The following is a 20,106-nucleotide window of genomic DNA, read 5'->3' as shown; positions in this document are numbered from 1 at the left end:
CAAGGCGAGTGAGGAGGCGGAATCGTCTCGGCAGCCGCTGCATTTTGTGTGGAAGCCGCTCGGGGGTTCATTAATATCATTAGCATTTAACCCCCTCCCTGCCCCCTCCCCTTCCCAGCGCGGGGTGACGTCACGCGGCGGCAGGAGTTGGGGGGAAAGCGAGGGAAGCTCAGTGGGCAAGGGGCGTCCCTCTCCCCTCCCCGCCGCTGCCTGTCACAGCCTCTCTGCCGATATTATAGGGGCCGAAGCCTGGAGCTCAAAGCGCGAAGTCAGCCAGTGTAATGAACTTCTGGAAACCTTTCCCTTTTTATACCATTCAGTTTCTGAGAGGCAGAGACTGCCTCCTCTGACGCCTTTTCCCCCCTTCCATTATTTTTCCAGGCTCTGATCTCCCTGCTCGCTGCACCGAGGCGCTCGGCGCAGAGCCCCGCTCCCTATCCTACCTTCTCCTCCGCCTCATTGTTGTCCTGGCTGCTGTGGCTCTCGCTTGCCTTCCAGGAGCGCGGTGGCGAGCACAGTCGCACCCCCAGCACCCTGCCAGGGTCCCGAGAGCATCTACTCGGGGAAGGGCAGCGAGCGACCGCCGACTTTGGGTCACTTCGTTGCTTTTTTTTCTTTTTTTCTTTTTTTTTCTTTTCTTTTTGCTCCACTTTTTTTTTTTTTTTTTTTTTTCCTTCTCCCTTGCCGCGTCCCCGCAGCGGGTCCCCGTCCCTCGGGAGGACATCGCTGGGGGAGCGGGGCTGCGGCGAGGATGTGCCGGCCCCCGCGGCGGAGCCAGCAGTGAGCGCCCAAGGGAGGCACCTGTCCCGCGGAGCAGGGGGGCCCCGGGGGGGCCGCACCGCCTCGCCCCGGCGCCGACACTTCGCCCCGAGTTTAACGACTCACGGGGGCTTCGAGCATGAGCAAGCCGGCGGGATCAACAAGTGGGTAATAACGCGGTGGAGGCTTCGAGCAGCCTTTCCGAGACCGGCTGCAGCCTGGCCTGGGGGGCGGGAGGTGGAGGGGAGGGAGAGGAAGGGGAGGGGGGGTTGTGGCTTGGGTTTGCACCCCCCCGCACCCCGCGCCCAATTGAAAAAGAAGTGTATATTTCCAACCGGAGCGGCAACGAATATATAGGGTCGGAGTTGCCCCGACGGAGTTTGGGCCTGAGGCTTACAGAAAGCCGCTTTCTAGCTGCGTGCCCCGGCTTTCCGCGCCGAGAACCGGGGCAGAAGCCCGTGGGCAGCGAGCCCCCGGGAAGGCGGCTCCTCCGACGGCGGGGAGGGGGCTGGTCCCGCCGGGACCCGGGCAGTTGCGTGCGGGTCTCCGCTACTGGGGCGGAGGGGGGATGGTTTGGGTTTAAAAGGCATTACGGCGTTGAAACGTGCTGCTTTTCTCACGGACTTTATGCAATCTTCTGCGACATAATAATTTCTTTTTAAGAGTTTGAAACCGGTCACTCAATTACACGGAATCGCGTAAGCAACTCAGTTGAAGGAGGATTTAAATGCAATACTTTGCACACCATTCCTAGTTACAACAAATAATCCTGCAACGAGGAAAGCAGAAACAACTTAAAAGTCACATTTTCCTTAATCCTAAATCCATGCACCTCATAACTGGGGAATTTAAAGCATGACTAACCGCTCTTACAGAAGGGCTCAATCCGTATAATCTCAACGGGACTTTCGGAGTTTGTAATATGGATGGAGTCAGTAACAAAGGGGGAAAAAATACCCAATCCAATTTAATGTCTGACAAGTGATGGATCGGACAGCTATTTCCTCTGCGCTCCGACAGGCTCCCGGAGTTGCAGAGCGGCGGCAAAGGGAGGCAGAGCCGGGAGGGACCCGCCGCGGTACCTGCCAGCCCCGCGGCCTTCTCCTCGCCGCTGCCCTCCATTATTTTGACCCGAGTCCGCCCTTTGTCCGCGGGGGCCGGGAAGCCGGGGAGGAGGGAGGGGGCGCGGCGGCGAGGCCGAGGGGCAGTCGGGGGCCGCGGTGCGGAGGTCGCGCGTGGAGCAGGCGGCGCGGAGCCCCCGGCGCTGCGGCCGAGCTGCCGCCGCTTCTGCGTCGCTGGTTTGTCCTCTTCCTCCGTGGGGCTGAGTGCGGCATCTTTCTGCCCCAGGCCCCGAGGGGGAAAATAAAACTGTAGTCGAGGTACTAAGGCACTAATCGGGGAAGGGGACGGGGGCAGCTGTTGAAAAACCTGCGGCGGCCGTGGCTGCTTCCGCCGGCTGCGCCGCCCAGGCTGCCCGGGAAGTGCGAGGCAGCCGGAGCGGGATCGGGTCCGAGGGCAGCCCAGGTTATTGGGGCTCCTGGCAGGTTTCTGAGTGATGAGGAAGGGACAGGAAGGACCGGGCAGCCTCGTCTCCAAAGGACGGCGGAGCTTCTGCCGGAGACATTTTGCGGAGGTAAAAAACCGCCAGGCTGGATCGCGCCTCCAGACCCACGGCGCTGAGCGACCCCCGGCCATCGCCGCCGCTTTCACTGATGACCCCCTGACCCCTGGGGACCTCCCGAAAGGGACCCCCAGGTCCGACTCAGTCAAGCCCTACGGGGATGGGACACTCGGGGTCTGCTCAGCGCCGGGGCCCGAGCCCAGCCGGCCTCGGTAGCGCAAGCAAAAGCCCGACCAGCTGTCCCAGGGCCTGGGCGCTCGTCCCGGGGGTCCTGAGGGGCTCCCGGGCAAGGGGGCTGCGTCTTGGCTTTTCTGCCCGCCGGTGGGCGCCCGGCGATGTCAGCTGCGATGTCTGCCTGGGTGGTAACAAGACCCCATCCCGCCATCCCCCGAGCCCAGACTAACTTCTTTCAACAGCCTCTGATGGTAATTACAGTAATCGGGGCTGCCATATATCCTTTAAGCAATTATGACACACAAAAAAAGCCCCCAAGGACCCCCTGTCGTGGGATGTTCAAAACGGTTTCCCTGCTGAACAGAAATCCCATTTTCTTAGCGCTAAAACTTCTGAGACGAAGCGGTACCTCGGGGAACCGGAGCGCTTTTAAACAGAGTTAATCAGTTATCGCATGACCCCGTGTCAAGCTTACATTTTTCCCTTCCCACCCCCCGCCCTGCCTCTTACCCGTCTACTTATTTCATATTTTGCCCTGCACGAAAGTTTTCTCATAACAGCCCCCGCGGGGCAGGGATGGGGGTTTGGGGGGTGGAGGGGGATGGGCAGAGCGCGGCCGGGCGGGCGGCGGGACGGGGCAGCCCCGCAGCAGCGCGACGCGGGGGGCTCCAGCCGCTCCCTCCGCCGTGTCCCCTCTCCCCGTCCATCGCCTCGCTGGGGGCCACGGAGCTGAGCAGGACGGCCACGCTGCTCTGGCGGCTGGAAACGTGGTCGTGTGGGTTTGGCGAGGTGCTCCAGGTGCTCGTCATCTATAGCAGGAACATGGGGACGTGTAAGGAATATACGGGCCATCTGTTTGCATGCATGGTGTGGATATGTACATACATAGTGCATAGGATTTTTTTTCCAAAGCGGCTCCCAAACTTAAAATCCATGTGGGGAAAACTAGCGCAAGTTTTTTCAGTCTCTTCTGGCCGACTCCAGCGCCGGTGGAGCTGAGCCGGCTGCCCCGCTCCGCAGGCCGGCCGTGGAAGCCGGGACCCCGTGGCTGCCCGGTGCTCGGGAGGGACGGCGCTCACACGGCGGACCCGGTCCGCAGCCGGAGCCCACGGCCGAGGGAAGGGGAGCGGACGGGAGTCTCGGCCCCGGGAGCGGCGGCGGGATGGGGTGCACGGGGTCAGCGCGGCAGTGCCGGGCTCAGCGCCGGGATGCACCACCGCTGCACGTACGGCTTCAGTGTCTCTCCCCCCACCCCCAGCCTGCCCCTCCTCCTCCTCCTCCTTTGTGTGCGTGCGTGTGGATCCTCTCTCTCCCCGTGGATGCTATGGACTGGAGAGGGAAGTCGGGCGCTTTCCCCCGTTTGCATTGTGCGATATCCGAATTCCCATGCTACACTTTTTGACGGGTCACTGGTGCCCCAATAGGCAGGTGGCAAGGAGGGCTTGTAATTACACACTCCCAGAAACCGTGCCTTGGCCTCAGCCCTCCTCACGGGCGCCTACCTGCAGCTCCAAAGCCGCGGTTTGCTCGCAGGCAGTGGGGCGGGGGGGCATCCTTCAGCTGCGCTCCTTATTAATTGCGCAAAAGTTTTCTATTCTTTAACCTCTCTCCCCCGCTCCCACCTTCCCTCCCTCCGCCACCCCTCCCTCTCGCAGTCCCTAACCTAATCCCCGTCCCTCTCGCCGTGTTGTGTATAGCAGCTGTCGGGTTTCATTTAGGGGAGAAGCTGGCAGCTTGTGCTCATTGGAGGCAGTCAAACGAGTTTCAATGGGCAAAATCATTAAGTTAACACTTTATCTAATGTCCCTATTGTCTGCCAGCAGGCATTGTCTTAGAGCCTTAGCGTAGACATGTCTGAAAGTATCTCGGACTCCTAAATTCTCTAGGGAGCGAAAGGAGCCCCTGCGGCCTGTTTCCATTGCCCCCTCCCGCCCCCCAGCACCGCTCCGCACGCTGCTGCTTTCCCCCTTCCAGCCTTCGTTCTCACCCACCCGTAGCAGGGGCTCTCCCTGAACTACTTCCAAACAAATATAGTGGCCCCGAGAACTCTCCATTGCAGTTTGGAGACCAAGGTTTGGTGAAAGGGACTAAATGTCTAGCTTAAGGTCTGGTAAAAGGGAAGAAGGCTTTTTGAGGCAGAGGGAAAAAAGAGGAGAAGAGAAGAGAAGAGAGAAGAGAGAAGAGAGAAGAGAGAAGAGAGAAGAGAGAAGAGAGAAGAGAGAAGAGAGAAGAGAGAAGAGAGAAGAGAGAAGAGAGAAGAGAGAAGAGGAATAACAAAAGAGAAAAAGGAAAGGGGGAAGAGAAAGAAAAAAATAAAAAAAGGAAAAAAGAAAAAGAAAAAGAAAAAGAAAAAGGAAAAGGAAAAAGAAAAAATAACGTGAAAAGAAAAGGGAAAAGAAAACAAGGAAAAGGAATAGAAAACAAGAAAAAGGGAAAAGAAAATATGAAAAGAAAAGGAAAGGAAAAAATTAAAGTAAAAAGAAAAAGAAAACAAGGAAAAGGAAAAGAAAACAAGGAAAAGGGAAAAGGAAAAGAAAAAAGAGCAAGAAAAAGAATAAGAAAAAGAAGAAGAAGAAGAAGAAGAAGAAGAAGAGAAATAAAAAGAAAAAAGAAAAAGGAGGGAAAAAAGAAAAAGAAAAAGAAAAAGAAAAAGAAAAAGAAAAAGAAAAAGAAAAAGAAAAAGAAAAAGAAAAAAGGAAAGAGACAAAAATAGAAAAAAAAAAAAGACAGCAGAAGAGAGAAAAAATAAACGGGAGACAAGGCAGAAGCCGAGTGGGGTTTTGGCGGGTTTCTTGAACCCGGCCGCAATAGTCTCTGTACAAGGTTTTACATCTCCCTCAGGGCATTTGCAATTCTAGTGAAAGTCGGTGCGAAAGCAGCGCCCGGCGAAGCGGGGGCTGCGGGCGAGGCGGAGAGGAGAGGGACGGAGGGCACTGCCCGCCCGCCAGGCTCTCCAGCCCGCTGACTCCTCCGCGCACAAAACGGAGACCCAAAGTTTTGCTGCAGGTTCTGCGGTGAAGAAAATGGCACGCCTTCTCTGCGGCGGAAATCAGCCCCCTTTCGCCAGGGCTGCTAGCGGGGAGAGGAGGTTACTTGGCTTCCCGGTCATTTTATTTTGTTTTGGTTTGGTTTGTTTTGTGCATCGGTCTCCTGACTGCTCTCCTGCCCAGGGAAAGTGCCGTCCTCTGTTTGCCGAGCACCAGAAAGCGAGGGAAACACAGCCCCCCCATCAAACCCCCCGAATTCCCTCCCCTCCCCCTTCATCCTCACTTCTAGCAGGCAAGACTGCTGCTCCCGCTGCTGTAATCTTCCCTTCCAAAATGGGTCTTGGCGATTATAGAAGATCCAAATAAACGTAGCGGGGCATGAATAATGCTCATTGTAGAAAACTGACACTTGCTCAAGGAAAAGAAAGTTGGCTATAAAATCACTTCATTATTTGCTTGTACTGCGGCTCTGGGGCTAATCCCTCCGGAGGTCAGATTGCTGAGCACTCTCTCTCTCCCTCTTTCCCTTCTCTGCTTTCAGGTCGCATTTTAGACATCCCTTGCAAAGTGTGTGGGGACCGCAGCTCCGGGAAGCACTATGGGGTTTACGCCTGCGATGGGTGCTCGGGATTTTTCAAGCGGAGCATCAGGAGGAATAGGACGTATGTTTGCAAATCAGGAAATCAGGTACCAGCCGCAGCCCAGCCCCCTCACCGCCTGCATCCCCTACCTTGCATTTTCCCGGGGGCCCGCACTGCCCTTGCCCCACCACCAGAGAGATGCGCAGCAAGAGGCAGCAGCCACACAGCCTCGCCCTCCCTTCCCAGGGGGTCCCGGGCCGAGGCCGGGAGCTGAGTGCCCCAGCCGCCTCCCCCCGGCACGTCCCCCCGCGCCAGCCCACCGGAGACGATGGGGAAGATGTGCAGGGAGAAGGAGGGATGTGGACAGGGGGAGGGTACAGGGTCTGGTTATGGGAGGACAGAAAGGGGCAGCCTCCCGGTAAGCCTCAGCACAGCCAGGCGATGGACAACCATGAGTTTACACGCGGCGTGTCGTGCCCGCGCCCGGGCGGAGGCAGTCCCGCTTTCCTCCCCTTACAGCTCCGGCCGCTCTCCTTCCCACTCCCGGGCCGTCCCCGCGGGGATGTGGGGCTGGGAACGCGGAGGGATGCGCGGTGCACGGAGCGCCCCGAGGGGCGGCGCCGCCGTCGCTGTCTCGGGTGCTGAAGGCGGCCCGGCCCGCCCCGCCCGGCCCGCCCAGTCCCGGGGCCGAGCACCTGGCACGGCCCGGCACGGCACACGAAGGGGCAGCTCCTCCGCGCCTCTCGCCGCCGCGGGGCCGGCGCCTGGGGCCGGCGGGGTGGGCGCGCTGCTGCCCCCGGCCCGACGGCTGGCTGTGTTGCAGGGGGGTTGCCCGGTGGACAAGACGCACAGGAACCAGTGCCGAGCCTGCCGGCTGAAGAAGTGCTTGGAGGTCAACATGAACAAAGATGGTACCTGCTCCCCCTCTCCCGGGGCTGGGGTGGCGGGGCAGCAGGAGGGAGCTGCTCTGGACCGAGGAGCGGTGTGTCACTCCGGTGTCTCCTTGCCCCGGCCGCTAATGACCCTCCCGTCCTGCGGCAGCCTCAGACACTTCTCCCCGGGCACCTCTTGGGCGGGGGGCACGGGGCTGGCTTCAGAAAATTGCAGGGAGGGAGGGAAGCCCGGTGGAGCAGCACGGAGCACCCAGTGCGGATCCCCGCGGTGACCCCCTCGCCTCTCTGGTGGCCCACAGCGGTGCAGCACGAGCGGGGCCCCCGGACGTCGACGATACGGAAGCAGGTGGCTCTCTACTTCCGCGGGCACAAGGAGGAGAGCGGCGGAGCCCCGCACTTCCCCGCTGCCGCCCTGCCCGCACCTGCCTTCTTCACCGCCGTCTCCCAGCTGGAGCCCCATGGCCTGGAGCTGGCCGCCGTCACCAGCACCCCGGAGAGACAGGCTCTGGTGGGCCTGGCACAGCCCACCCCAAAGGTCAGCCACTGCCCTGGCCCCTGGTGGGCTGCAGACCTCACTGCTGAGGTTACTGCGACCTGTCAGCCCCTTCCTGCCTCTGGAGTAGACATGGCAAAGAGCAAGGCTTGAAGCTTTGTGGCTTGTGACAGGGACTCTTGTCACATCCCTAAAAGCTCTGAAGGTACGAGGTGCAAGACCCTCTGTAGAAGGGGTATGCAGCAGTACCAATTGATAACCTGCTCCATACAAACCCTGTCTCTCATATATTCTCACACCTTCATGGCTGCAGAATGCTTCTCCTGCCTGGAGACTGGCCACAAGTCAGTTTTAAACCTTGTTTCACAAGGAATGCAATCCCAGTGAATGAGTTTTCTTCAGCAAAATGCCAATCTCCATAATGGTGTAGTTCTGAAAGTACTTTGTGTACTGACCAAAGCCTGCAGCTTGTCCCCACAGACACAAAACCCAAACTTGGCTAAGCTGGCTCTCTGCACTTCTTGGTTGTGACATTTCCAAAGCAGCCCAGTGGAAGCACTGCTGTGGCCTCAACTGCACAGGAATTAGCTGCAAGGTGATGCTTTTCATTAGCCCATTTGCAATGGCATCTTGCATCTTCACAGCATCTAGAAAATCACAGAAGAAATTGCTTAAATAGTTCTGCATTTTCAGAGCTGGTAGCTTGGAGGAACCCATCATGAACGTGGTCACAACATATAGTTTTACACAGTAATTCTGAAAAATGCTGAATCAGAAATTATTTGACGAGAAAACATAGCACACACTTGAAAACAAAACTCAGTTCAAACCTTACACAGCCTCTAGATAGTTATGCTTAGCCCTATGCATCTACTTACAGCCTGTTGCAGTCAGGGAGCAAGATGAAAGTTTAGGCTAAATTACTATTTACTGCATTGCTGAGCAGGGCTGGAATGCTAAATCAGCTTCTGAAGCAAGGTTACAAACTATATATTTTTAATCAAATTATTACTCTTCTAACTCTGCTGACAGAGGTGTGCTATTGTGTAACAGAATAAAGCATGACACACCATTTTGGTACATTTTTTTCCCCCCGATGTAATAATTTCATTCTCCTTTCGACCTCCTCCTCTGAACAGTTTCATTAGTACAGCTCATCCACGCGGATAAGTAGCAGGGAGCAGTTTGGAGTGAGCCCACTGCAAGCAATGCCCTCTGCTTGCAGAACAGGAGAGTGCACACTCTGGACTGGGCATGAGCAGGAGCACTGAATGTAGGGGAGAGGAAGACCAGGCTGCCTTGGTGACACTGAATGAAATGGCTTTATTTTCTTTTTGACATTAGTACCCACATGAAGTCAACGGCACCCCTATGTATCTCTATGAAGTGGCCACCGAATCCGTCTGTGAGTCAGCAGCCAGACTCCTGTTCATGAGCATCAAGTGGGCCAAAAGTGTCCCAGCCTTCTCTACCTTGTCCTTACAAGACCAGGTAAGGCACTGGCAGTGGGAGTGGCATCGGCCTGGCCTGCCTGTTAAAGAAAGCTCAGATTTTATGTTGGGTCCTGAACTTCCAGCCCTAGACCTTGAAATCCATAATGGACTTCAGCAGCTCTGTAGTTCAGTGCAGAGTTTCAGTCTGTCCCTGAAAACCAGGCAGTGATTTAGAAACTGCTTTCCTCCAACTTTTATCTCATGAAGCAAGTGAAAATCAAGCCAGGAAAGATAAATCTAATATAAAATTAATATTATGGACGGACAAGTGCTAGAGGAGAAATCACCAGGCTGCAGACCAAGCTTAGCATGCCCAAACTGCATCTCTACTTGTAGGACAACTTTTGCTTCCATAAAATGTGGAACAGCACCTTCCTTTGCTGTTTTGGAATGAAAAATGCTTAGGTAAGCTTATGGCCTCAGGATATAACTGAGGTAGTTTCTGAAGACCATTTCTCCTCTTCCTCTATCACTTCTTCCTCTTCCTCCTCCTCTTCCTCCTCCTCCTCCTCTCCTTCTCCTCTCCTCTCAACTGTTAACACAGCCAACATTTTTTCCTTATTCACCTTGGCTTACAATTACATCAATATGGTGGAAGAAATGTTTGGCCAGCCAAATTAATTACCATTAATTAAAATCTTCCCTAATGTGTTTTGTTTTCCTCTATGATAATTCACCTTTGCCTCAAGTGAATCATATGTGAACAATACAAGCTGAAACAATTTCTTAATGACTTGATTCTTGATGAGGACTCCATGTGCTTTGTATAATGCACCAATTTTTACAAAAATAATTCAAATAATTGCAAAATGGAAAGGTGGAAATCTGTGCAAAGCTCCAGTCATAAAAGACATCTAATACTTTGATACGATTGAGCTAATTTACCAAAATGGTGCCTAGAAAAACTATGCCTTAGATGTTACATAGCAGTCATCAGAGGAACTAGTTCCTCTCCACAGAAGCAGGTTGCAAGTGTTGCAGTTGATACACAAATAAGTATTTTGAACTAAAAGAAAAGTGCTTTTTAAGAAACCAACAGTGTTTTCTACTTAAAGGTAAATCATGATGGTCACAATGTGGTATAAAGCTAAGGTGTATATAAAAATGTTCCTTTTCTAGTACCAAACCCATGTTTTGAAATCCTTGCTGTGAAATCGGACAAAGAGGAATTCTGCTCAGCTCCACCTGCAGTCCTGCTATGCAGCGAGGACGAGGGGAGCAATGAGACAGGGCCTGGGAGGTCACACATGCCATCAGGAAGACAAAAATCCCAGTGTGGCATCCTGCTGCTCTCTAATCACGTCTTCTGCTGCCACTAATCCTGTGGAGCACTGGGTCTGTCACAGTGAGCAACCAAACAGGGACAAGGAGCAGGTGCACTGCTCCAGCAGCAGCCCCAGCACACGGGAGGAGACTGGGTCCATCTCTAGACCCGTGATGCCCACAGGAGGCTCCCTAGGCAAAGGCTTTATTTGACATAATAGGGAGACATTTCACACAACATCATCTCTGTTAGTGTGCAGAGGAGGAGGCAGCAAGATCTGCAAGCAGGGGAAGTCTCCATGGCATATGACCAAGTATGCCTCAAACAGTAAGGCCTGCTTATCTGCCATAGATAGCACAGTGCTCCCATTAAATAACCCACTACCTCTTCCACTTTCATAGCAGGGACTAATGTTAGTGAATAACATTAAAAACCCAGCCTTAACAGCATTCTCACTTGCTGTACTCATTGCAAGTCAGCTTCCTCAAAACTCAGAGTTGCTCAGCTCTAAAGCTTTGACTTGGGCCTCTTTCTGCATGATTCCCTCTAATATTTAGGGGAGCTGGAGAAGAAGTAACTCTGATTTTAATCACCTTATTTCATGAATAATCATACAGTTGATTTTTATAACATTGCTATTGCATTATTTAATTTGACAATGGCCCAGCTGTAAATGTCTGCATTTCTCTTTTTGTATCCCTGACATCTGGCTGAGGAGAGTCTAAAATCTTTTCCTGAATTTTGCTTTTTTTTTGTGCTCTTCTGAAAAAGGCAAGTGCACGCTAATTTCAGGACTCTGGGATGGTTTCATCTTGAAGGCAAGGAAATAAATAGAAACCAATTTGCTGATAAAACACAAGTCTGTGGATTGCTTTGTCATTTATCTCTGGTAAAACAGGCTGTGTCCATTCCCTAGATTCATACAGATAAGTCCATCTTGAACTGGAAACCACACAATAAAAAATGCAATGCTTCTAGTTCTGCTGGCCTGCATACCTGCCCACTTTATCTGTGAGACAGGTTGGTGCAATGCAGATCACCAACAAAAGGTCACACTAAGGATGGGGTTGATTAAGAAGCAAAACCTAGTTGTTCAGAAAGCCTGGTATTTTTTGTTTCTTTGAAGAAGGAGGGCTGAGTATGACTTCAGCATGAATTATTTTAATTGGTGGTTTTACAGACATGCATAGGCATGAAGAAAGCTTTAGCTATTGGAATAGTCTCTTATTTCTAAAGTCTTCTGACTTTGAAGACTTGGTGGGAAAGAAAATAAGAAATTGATATCTTTCAGGAACCACCATTCATTACCATTGTGTCTGCATGAATGAATGACAAAAAAAGTTTTACAAAAGCAAATGAAAGGCTGGCGAATCACGTCCTATGTCATACAGACACCTGCACATCCATCAGGTGGGCTTATCCAGATGAGGGACTGGGTCTGCCAGCTGCAGTAGTTAGGAAACTTAAGAGCAGATTCATCTGGTCTCAGAAGAAAGCTGAGATAGGCACCACATTCTAGACACAGCACCCCCTCCCTGTCTCCATTTCTGGGCAGTTTTTGGTATCGTAAAATCCAATCTAAGTGTTTCAAACAGCAACTGTGTGCAGAGACAGAAGTACCTTCCTGTCACAATTTTCTTAGGTTATGTAGAAGTTCTGCAAAGCACATAGGGCAAAAGGCATAAAATGGACATAACCCTACAGTGACAAGTTGAAAACAGAGACTGAGCATTTTTCCTTCCATTCTGATTGGAACAGGGTGGTTTAAAACTTGTAATCACGGAATCACAGGAGGGGTCAGGTTGGAAGGGATCACATCTGATCCAACCTCCCTGCTCAAGCAGAGTCATCCTACAGCACACTGCACAGGATTGTGTCCAGGCAAGTCTTGAATCTCTCCAGTGAGGGAGACACCACATGTTCTCTGGGCAACATGTTCCAGTGCTCGGTGCACAGTAAAGAAGTTTTTCCTCATATTCAGGTAGAATTTCTTGTGCATCAGTTTCTGCCCATTGCCTTGTGTTCTAGTCGCTGGCAACAAGTAACACTGTCCTGAACATCAGTACTGTTAAGAGTTTGCACACAGATGAAGGACTCACTTTTACTGACACTTTCTGTATCACCTACTACTTTCACCTATCTGATTCCAAGGAAATCATCACTAATTTGGTACAGCATCTATTTTTACTTTGTTCTTCCTTACACTCTTTACATACTTAAAATACTCCCCTTCCTCTTTTCCCGAGAAGTTAAGCTGCTGATAGTTTCAGGGACCACAGCAACATTAATCCTTGCAGGTTTTGGGGTTTTGGTTTGGTGGCTCAGGTTTTTTTCTGCATGAGTTTTGGGCAATCTGTTTTCACTGCATGGAGCTGCTAGAAGATACCTCCCAAGGCCACTAGAGTTCTCACCCCTTCAAATCTCTCCCACCCTATTGTGTGACACGAGGTCTCAGTAACGTGCACATCACAACATGCCCTTTGGCCATGAACTTCAGCTGTGCTGGAGGTCCTCCAAGCCTCTCTTAAGAGTTGATCTGGGCTAACAATCCATAGATGCCCTCAAGACTAAACATGTCTGTTCTGGCTTTGCCAGTCTGTATTCCCAGAAGTCTTCTTTCCTCTTCAAATGCACTACTGCCTTTTTAGGGAAATCATAAGCATTGCCTCCAAACAGAGAAAAACACATCCTCCATACAGACATGTAATGTGCAAAAATTGCAGAGAACCAACAGCGCTGTCAGCATAGGCGCCTGGATATTCACATCTCTGAAAGGAAACAGCTCTTAGTGCCTGGAATTTCTGAGTGATTTTAAGCAAAAAAGCAGAGAAACAGGTGACACTGAGAAACTGTACATGTGTCCAGATGCTGTGCTTGACACATCTAAAGATTTGCTTAGTAAGGAACGGGTTATGAGATGCATGTGTGCTCTTAAGCAGTGCTCCCTACGCTGATGCAGGGTGTTGTCCAGGCTTTTCTTCACAGAATTCTGCCTTTCTGAGGGAAATGAGTGTAATCCTCAGAAAGCAAGAGGAAAGCACTCATCCAACCTGTCCTAAAACAGCTATACAAGTGCTGAGGGAGAGGAGAAAAGAACCCATACCATCTTGAGAAAGCAAGTGTGCTCGTGTTGTGAACAAATGCTCTGGGGAAAGAGCTCTCACTCTCTCTTCCCTTTTGGTCCACAACACAGTGCACAGTGAGCCAACGCTCAGTGTTTTTCTATAATGCATAGACTTATTTCTAGACACCTTCTCAAAAGGCTAAGAGAAGAGCTAATGAATGCTGTGGGGGAAATACCATGACAGGCATTTAAAGTAGTTTTTAAAATAACAGAAATTTACATATTTAAATTGTTTATAAATCTATAAATTATACACTATGTTATATTGTACATCTATTGTATGACAGCTGATGCTTTTGGAAGATGCTTGGAGAGAACTGTTTGTTCTAGGAATAGCACAATGGGCCATTCCAGTTGATGCTAACACTCTACTGGCTGTATCTGGTAAGAATTGCACAATTTAATGACTTTGTTACAAAAATTACCATAAAAATACATTACTGAAAAAAGAACAACATGTAAAGAATAACAAATTCCTACTGAACAATAGAGCATACCTGTCATTTATAAATCTATATTTAAATGCAAATAATGTTGTTTTGTTGTATTCATGACTGCTTGCATTGTCATTTAAATGCAAATTACTGTGTTTGTTATCATCCAAGAGAAGATTTTATATTAACTTTCATACAATATAGTCAGTTTACATGGAACCAGATAGACAAGTGTGACAATAGAGAGGATATTGATACAGAGGATTTTGTCAGAAATCAATATAAAATAAAGCAAATGCCTTTAATATTATTTATTTCATCTGTTTCTGTTTCAGGCATGAATAGTGACAATACAGATTCTCAGAAGCTGAATAAAATTATTTCAGAAATACAGGCTTTACAGGAGGTTGTGGCTAGATTTAGACAACTTCGGCTAGATGCTACTGAATTTGCCTGTCTCAAATGCATTGTCACTTTTAAAGCTGGTAAGCAGAAAGAATCTCTTGCTTGTCTGGTCTGGTAACTATGAGCTTGCTACTTTAAAGCAAAAATGATGTTTTAGACCAGGCATAGCTTTGTATCACCTAGTAGGTTTCCCGGTATTGAATTCCAATAGTCGTTGCTGCATTTTGAAAGGCTGACAGCAGAGTGCTGGGGAACTAATGGGAACATTTAATTTCCATTGATAGCACTAGCTGAACTGTTTTGACCCACCCAAGAGTCAAGCTGAACTAGTAACTGATCTGCTTTCCAGTGCCCACACACAGTGGTTCTGAACTGAGGAGTTTCCGAAATGCTGCCGCCATAGCAGCCCTTCAAGACGAAGCCCAACTCACCCTGAACAGCTACATTCATACTAGGTCAGTGGTGTCTTCTGTCAATGCTTCTGGCAGGTGGAAGGGTAAAATCCTGCTCTCATTGCACGGAAGGTGGGATTTGCACTGAGTGAAATGGGGACCAGGCTGTTACAGAGTATACATTAGCTGTAAGCCTGCTGGGACTTGGCACTTCCTGATGAAACAGAACCATAAAAAATATTGGAAAGAACCCTTAAAATCATCCAGTTCAACCATCACCCCAATACTTCCAAGTCCATCATTAAATCATGTTCCCATGTGCCACATTTACACATCTTTTAATTACCTTTAGGGATGGTGACTCCACCACCTCCCTGTGCAGTCTATTCCAATGCTTGACAACCTTTTTGGGAAAGAAATTTTTCCTAATATCCAAACAAAATCTCCTTTGGTGCAACTTCACGCCATTTCCTCTTGTCCTATCACTTGTTACTGGGACAAGGGACCAAAATCCACCTCACTACAATTTCCTTTCAGGTAGAATGTGATAAAGACTCTCCTGAGCCTCCTTTTCTTCAGACTAAACAACCCCCACTCCCTCAGCTGTTGCTCTAGACCTTTAACCAGTTTTGCTGCTCCTCTTTGGGTATGCTCCAGCACCTCAGTGTTTTTAAACAAACATTAAAACCTAAAAGGAGAGAGGATCTTCCTCTGGGAACTGATACTGGCTGTGCAGCACTTTGCTGTTCAGAGGGCTACATTTTCCTCTACATTTTATTCAATCAAATATCACTAAAAGTGACACTCAAAACATTGCATCACAGACCAGTATGAGTGCTTTTCAGTCATGATCTCCAGTTCCCATATAATCTCCTCCATTTTGCAGGCACAGAAGTCAGGATACAAGGAATTTAAGTGGCTCTTCCAAGATGCTACCCTGAGTTTGTGCTCAGGTGGAAATGAAAACCCCAGAATTTGTGAATCCCATTGTGGTGCCACAGCAAAGTCCTTTAGTTGCAGTGGAGGTCCATGAGATTACGACAGTGGGACATGGAACAGTGGAAGAGAAATTTTTATACCATTTTTTCCTTCTGAAACTTTGATTTGCTGTCACAGAAGCTCTGTCAGGCAAAGGCTCTTTCAGTATCAGAGATTAGATGGTAACGTTCTCTGAAGAACTTCTATTAGTCTACAGGGAATGGCCTGCACTGGGCATGGAAGTAAAAATGCCATCCAGTTATGGCTGCTCCAGAGCAAAATGAGTAACTGCTGTATAGCAGTCTCTTGCTGTTCTTAGGGAAGATTAATTCTTTTCCATGAAGATTGCTCCCTGGAGATCCTGACACAGGGCCTGTTGGAGGGAGAAGCCACGGAGGAGTACATAACCACAGCTTCCCTTCCAAGCATGACAACTTTTCCACAGCATTTCTGTATTGCTGGAAGTATTTACATACTGTACTACCCAGTATATGTCGTAAACAATATCCTTTTACAGAGGAAAAGTGCAGTCCACTGACAGGACTCTCAGACTTCATTGTGAGAAGGCTTTCAACCTGTGTGCTTCATCCTCAGGCTTGAATTTACCCTCCTGCCAGAGTCACAGCAGTATTAGCCCTTTGATCTCAGTGGAGTCTTCTCAACAGGATGCAAGGGAGGGCAGTCTGGAGAAGCAGCATTTCTCCAAACAACCTACTCTTTCCTTTAGGGTGACCACTGTGGGCAAAAGTTTGAGAATCACTGGTGTAAAGTCATCATAAGCACAGCTAGAAGTGCACATCCTATGCTGTGCTGGCTTCAAAAACTGGGAGAAAGGATGGGAAATACCCTCACATTACCTGGGGATAAACACAGCTTATTTAACAAAAATTTTCCTTAAAAATATCAGTTGGTGTTCAATATATCTGCCAACCAAAAGGGGGTTAACTGATAACCATGACAATCTAGCTAGGTTTAAACTGTACTTTAAATGACAGAGTAGTTATTACAAGTCAAGCTCTTCCTTAACTGCATCAAGAACATTGTTGGTGTATGAAGGACATGTTAGAGCAGGTCCAGTCTCTGTATTGCTACTGCTTTAAGGGAGTAAACAAAGGACCTAAACAAAACTCAGAAACCTTGTCCTATATTCTGCTGACTGCCATGGAAAGTTTTCCTTGGAGTCAACCTTCCTGCTCACATGAGTACAAAACATAGGGTTTTGGCATGGATAGTACCACCTGTACAATTTAGTAAATACTGTTTTTTTGCTATAAAATAAAGTACTTCCTTTGACAAAATGCTTTCAAACTTCAACAAAATTCTTTTTCTTTCTGTCTCCCAGGTATCCCACACAACCCTGTCGTTTTGGAAAACTTCTATTGCTTTTACCAGCTTTACGTTCAATTAGTCCATCTACAATAGAAGAAGTGTTTTTCAAAAAGACCATTGGGAATGTACCAATTACAAGACTGCTTTCAGATATGTACAAATCCAGTGACATATAAATTACCTTAAAATAAACAATCAGGATGGACAGTTTGAGAAGAACTTTTATCTATGGAGAATAAGCCTCAACTAACAAAACCTACAGGAAGCATAAGCCTGGGAATGTTTAGTCCTTAAACTCATTGACAAAAAAATACTCCAGTAGATATGATTCTGCTGTTCTGAACAGAGTGATTTAGATCATGGAGAGAATGCTTTGTTCTACAGAAAAAGTGAAAGTGGTTGGAATTTGGCTGCTATTCCTGTTACTACAGGATGGAGGCAATTCAGATGCCAGTCATAGCTAACAAAGACTCTGCTATTCTCTCATTTAACTGGCAGATCTGAGACAAAATGTGAAAGAAGGTACTTTAGTTTGTTCAGTATTTGGAACCGGCTGACCAAACTTGGCTTCTGTTGTAACACAAGATGTGGTGGCCTTCAGAATTGTTTTTAAAGTAGCCTATGTTGGGAAAATGTTTTTAAGATGATAGGCAACATTTGAGACTAAGTTACCAAAACATTGCTTCTGCTATAATACATCATGAAGTGGCCTTCAGAACTGATTAAAAGGTAGCTTATGACGGCAGCTCCATTCTTCCTACAAAATGAACTGGTGATCTTTGACGTGGATGTCACCACAATTTGTTCGGTTAACATCTCAAAGACAGAAGAGCTTTACACATTTCCTCCCTGACCTTCCCTCCTTCTTCTTCCACACAGAGACAGACATACTTTCACACTCACACCCACACACACCCACACCCACACACACCTGAAAAGAGACAAGTCAAGAAAGGAAGACTAAAACAGCAAAACCAAATACAATGGAGATGACCGCTTCAGTGACCTGCTGGCTGTCCTGTTGGCACAGTGCTGAAACCAAAGGCAACAGTGGCCAAACTCTTTGTCGATGAGATGTGCAGAGAAATGAAATGACTATTAAAAAAATCAATGGAAGGAATTTTATTTCAAAGAAATAAAGGTTGTTGACTGATACAATGCTAACAATTTCCAAAAGTCTCCAATGCCTTTTTAGAAAACTCCAGGTTCTAACTTTGAAGCCTTGTTCACCTACACCCTCTCACACACAAAAATGTTATAAGCTGCTTATTTGATGTATGAAAAATGTAGAAAAAAAAACATTTAAAGATAGCTGCTGTACTTTTCAAATTTTGATTTGTTATTAGGAACTAGCACTGAGAAAGATCAGCACTTGGACTATCATAGAATGAGTAAAACTTTTCCTGTACAAAGTGGATTAACCGATTTGTGAAGTTAAAAAGTTGTACTCATTGTATTTACAAAGAATAAAAATATATTGAATTTAAATTACTTGCCACTGTTCTTTTAATCATTGTCCTTAATCAGCTTCTTTCACTGTCCCCTAGTTACCAGGGAATAGAAATATTCTCTACTAAAATGGATTGCCTTAGATCCCGTGGAGTCTCCACCATCAGAAGTTTTAAAAAAACAGGTTAGACAAACATTAAAGGAGCAGCTTAGATGATCCTGCCTTGTGAGATCCTGCATAGAGCTATTTTCTGTAATTCAAATAAATACCAGCTGCAAGGTTTTTCTCAAAAAGGTGACATAAAGTTTTTGTAGGATACAACACGAAGTGCATCAGAGGTCTACCCCAGTATGTGCCTCCTGTTCCATGTTATTTCAGTTTTTAATATCAGTGAATTGTGCAGCCAGCAAAGGTGATGAGTACAAAAGCATCGCTTCAATTACAAAGACAGGTTTTATTAAGGTGTCTAACTACATAATCACACCAAAGAAAGAGGGAAACAACTCCCACTCAAGAACAAGCTGGCAATAGTAGGAGTGAAATGTATTGGTCATATGGCGATGAGTAACCGAAGAGCCACGCATGCTAAAATGACAGGTGGAAATGTACTGTGTGTCTTGATGGCTCATTGGTTTGCAGTGTCAAGGAATACAGGTCACAAGTAAAGTCCTAGCTCTGCTGACTTCCAAGCTCAAAAATCTCTCATGTTTCAGAGGTCAAAGTTTAACCCCATCTCTCTTCCATTTGCAGTGTGCTGGGTCTCACATTCTATCATTTCCAAGACAGCCAGGCCATAAATACACAAGATGAGTCACAGACTACGGGACCTCAAAACATATTCTATACAAACTAGCTTGGACCACTTGAGAATGCACTTACCACAGGGCACAGTACGTTCATTCTTGGATACAAACCAACAAACACTTTATAGTCTATTCTTCTTGCACCTGTAATGACCTTCAAGCATTTTCTGCTCTCTACACTAAAAAGAACATGATAGGGCAGAAAAATCAATTGTGGTTCTCCACTCCATGACAATTCAGTTCATGAGCTAAAGAAGTTGAACCCAGTGCTGCACAGAACCCATTACAGAACATTCATTTCAATAAGATTCATGCTGCTGTCCCAGAGCAGCAATAAACATGAACTGCATCCACCCTGCTAGGCAACCATGCAATCACACTCTGCAGTTTGCTGAAATCCCAGTCCCTACATCACCCAGGCTAGAGGACAAAACACAGCATACTGGCAAAGCAGGCAGGGCACTGGAACCACACCCATATCTCATCCTCTTACCTGCAAGACGCAGCCCAGCTGCAGAGCAGACTCACAAGATGGGAACAATGCCCAGGTCCCTGTGGTTTAGGCACAGCAAATCTCAGACTACGTCTTGCTCCCACTACTGCAGATTGCTCAGAAGCAGAACCAGTTACACTACACTAGAACTAGGGTCTCTAGCTAGCCTTAAAGGACTAAAGGCCAGATGAGATCCCAGAATGCTGTGCTAATGTCCTGTAATTCTAAGAGACTAATGCTCCAAAGTCCTCACTTTGGAAACAGGAGTACTTTCACATCAAGCATGCAGCTTTTCCCTCTTCAGCTTAAATATTTTGGTTTTTTTAATAGCAAATTATACAGATTGTGCCATCAACTTTCAGGTTTAAGATGTGCATTTACTTCAATTTCTGAATGAAGCTTCTATCAGAAAATAACATTTGAGAAAAGAAAA

The 20,106-nt window shown here is 48.1% G+C and overlaps 1 protein-coding gene across 1 annotated transcript; it reads left to right on the top strand.

Moving 5' to 3' along the window:
- The first annotated feature begins 116 nt into the window (after nucleotides 1–116).
- NR2E1 (nuclear receptor subfamily 2 group E member 1) lies at nucleotides 117–18,415 on the top strand. Its single transcript, XM_085056211.1, has 9 exons — nucleotides 117–923; nucleotides 6,083–6,228; nucleotides 6,946–7,033; nucleotides 7,315–7,550; nucleotides 8,853–8,999; nucleotides 13,677–13,773; nucleotides 14,159–14,308; nucleotides 14,578–14,683; nucleotides 16,941–18,415. The coding sequence occupies exons 1-9, from the start codon at nucleotides 899–901 to the stop codon at nucleotides 17,101–17,103; spliced, it is 1,158 nt and encodes a 385-aa protein (XP_084912337.1). The 5' UTR covers nucleotides 117–898; the 3' UTR covers nucleotides 17,104–18,415.
- Nucleotides 18,416–20,106: the final 1,691 nt, after the last annotated feature.

This window comes from Lichenostomus cassidix, chromosome 3, assembly GCF_008360975.1.
Source record: "Lichenostomus cassidix isolate B80296 chromosome 3, HeHo_3.0, whole genome shotgun sequence".
Lineage (NCBI taxonomy): Eukaryota > Metazoa > Chordata > Aves > Passeriformes > Meliphagidae > Lichenostomus > Lichenostomus cassidix.
The sequence above is the reverse complement of the archived record's forward strand: the minus strand, read 5'-3'. Positions and strand labels throughout refer to the sequence as shown.

Excerpts from the sequence above, each read along its gene's own strand:
- NR2E1 (XM_085056211.1), top strand. The coding sequence starts at position 899 with ATGAGCAAGCCGGCGGGATCAACAA. Across the intron at positions 924-6,082 it reads CAAGCCGGCGGGATCAACAA|GTCGCATTTTAGACATCCCT; the intron begins GTGGGTAATAAC and ends CTCTGCTTTCAG. Across the intron at positions 14,309-14,577 it reads CATTGTCACTTTTAAAGCTG|TGCCCACACACAGTGGTTCT; the intron begins GTAAGCAGAAAG and ends TCTGCTTTCCAG.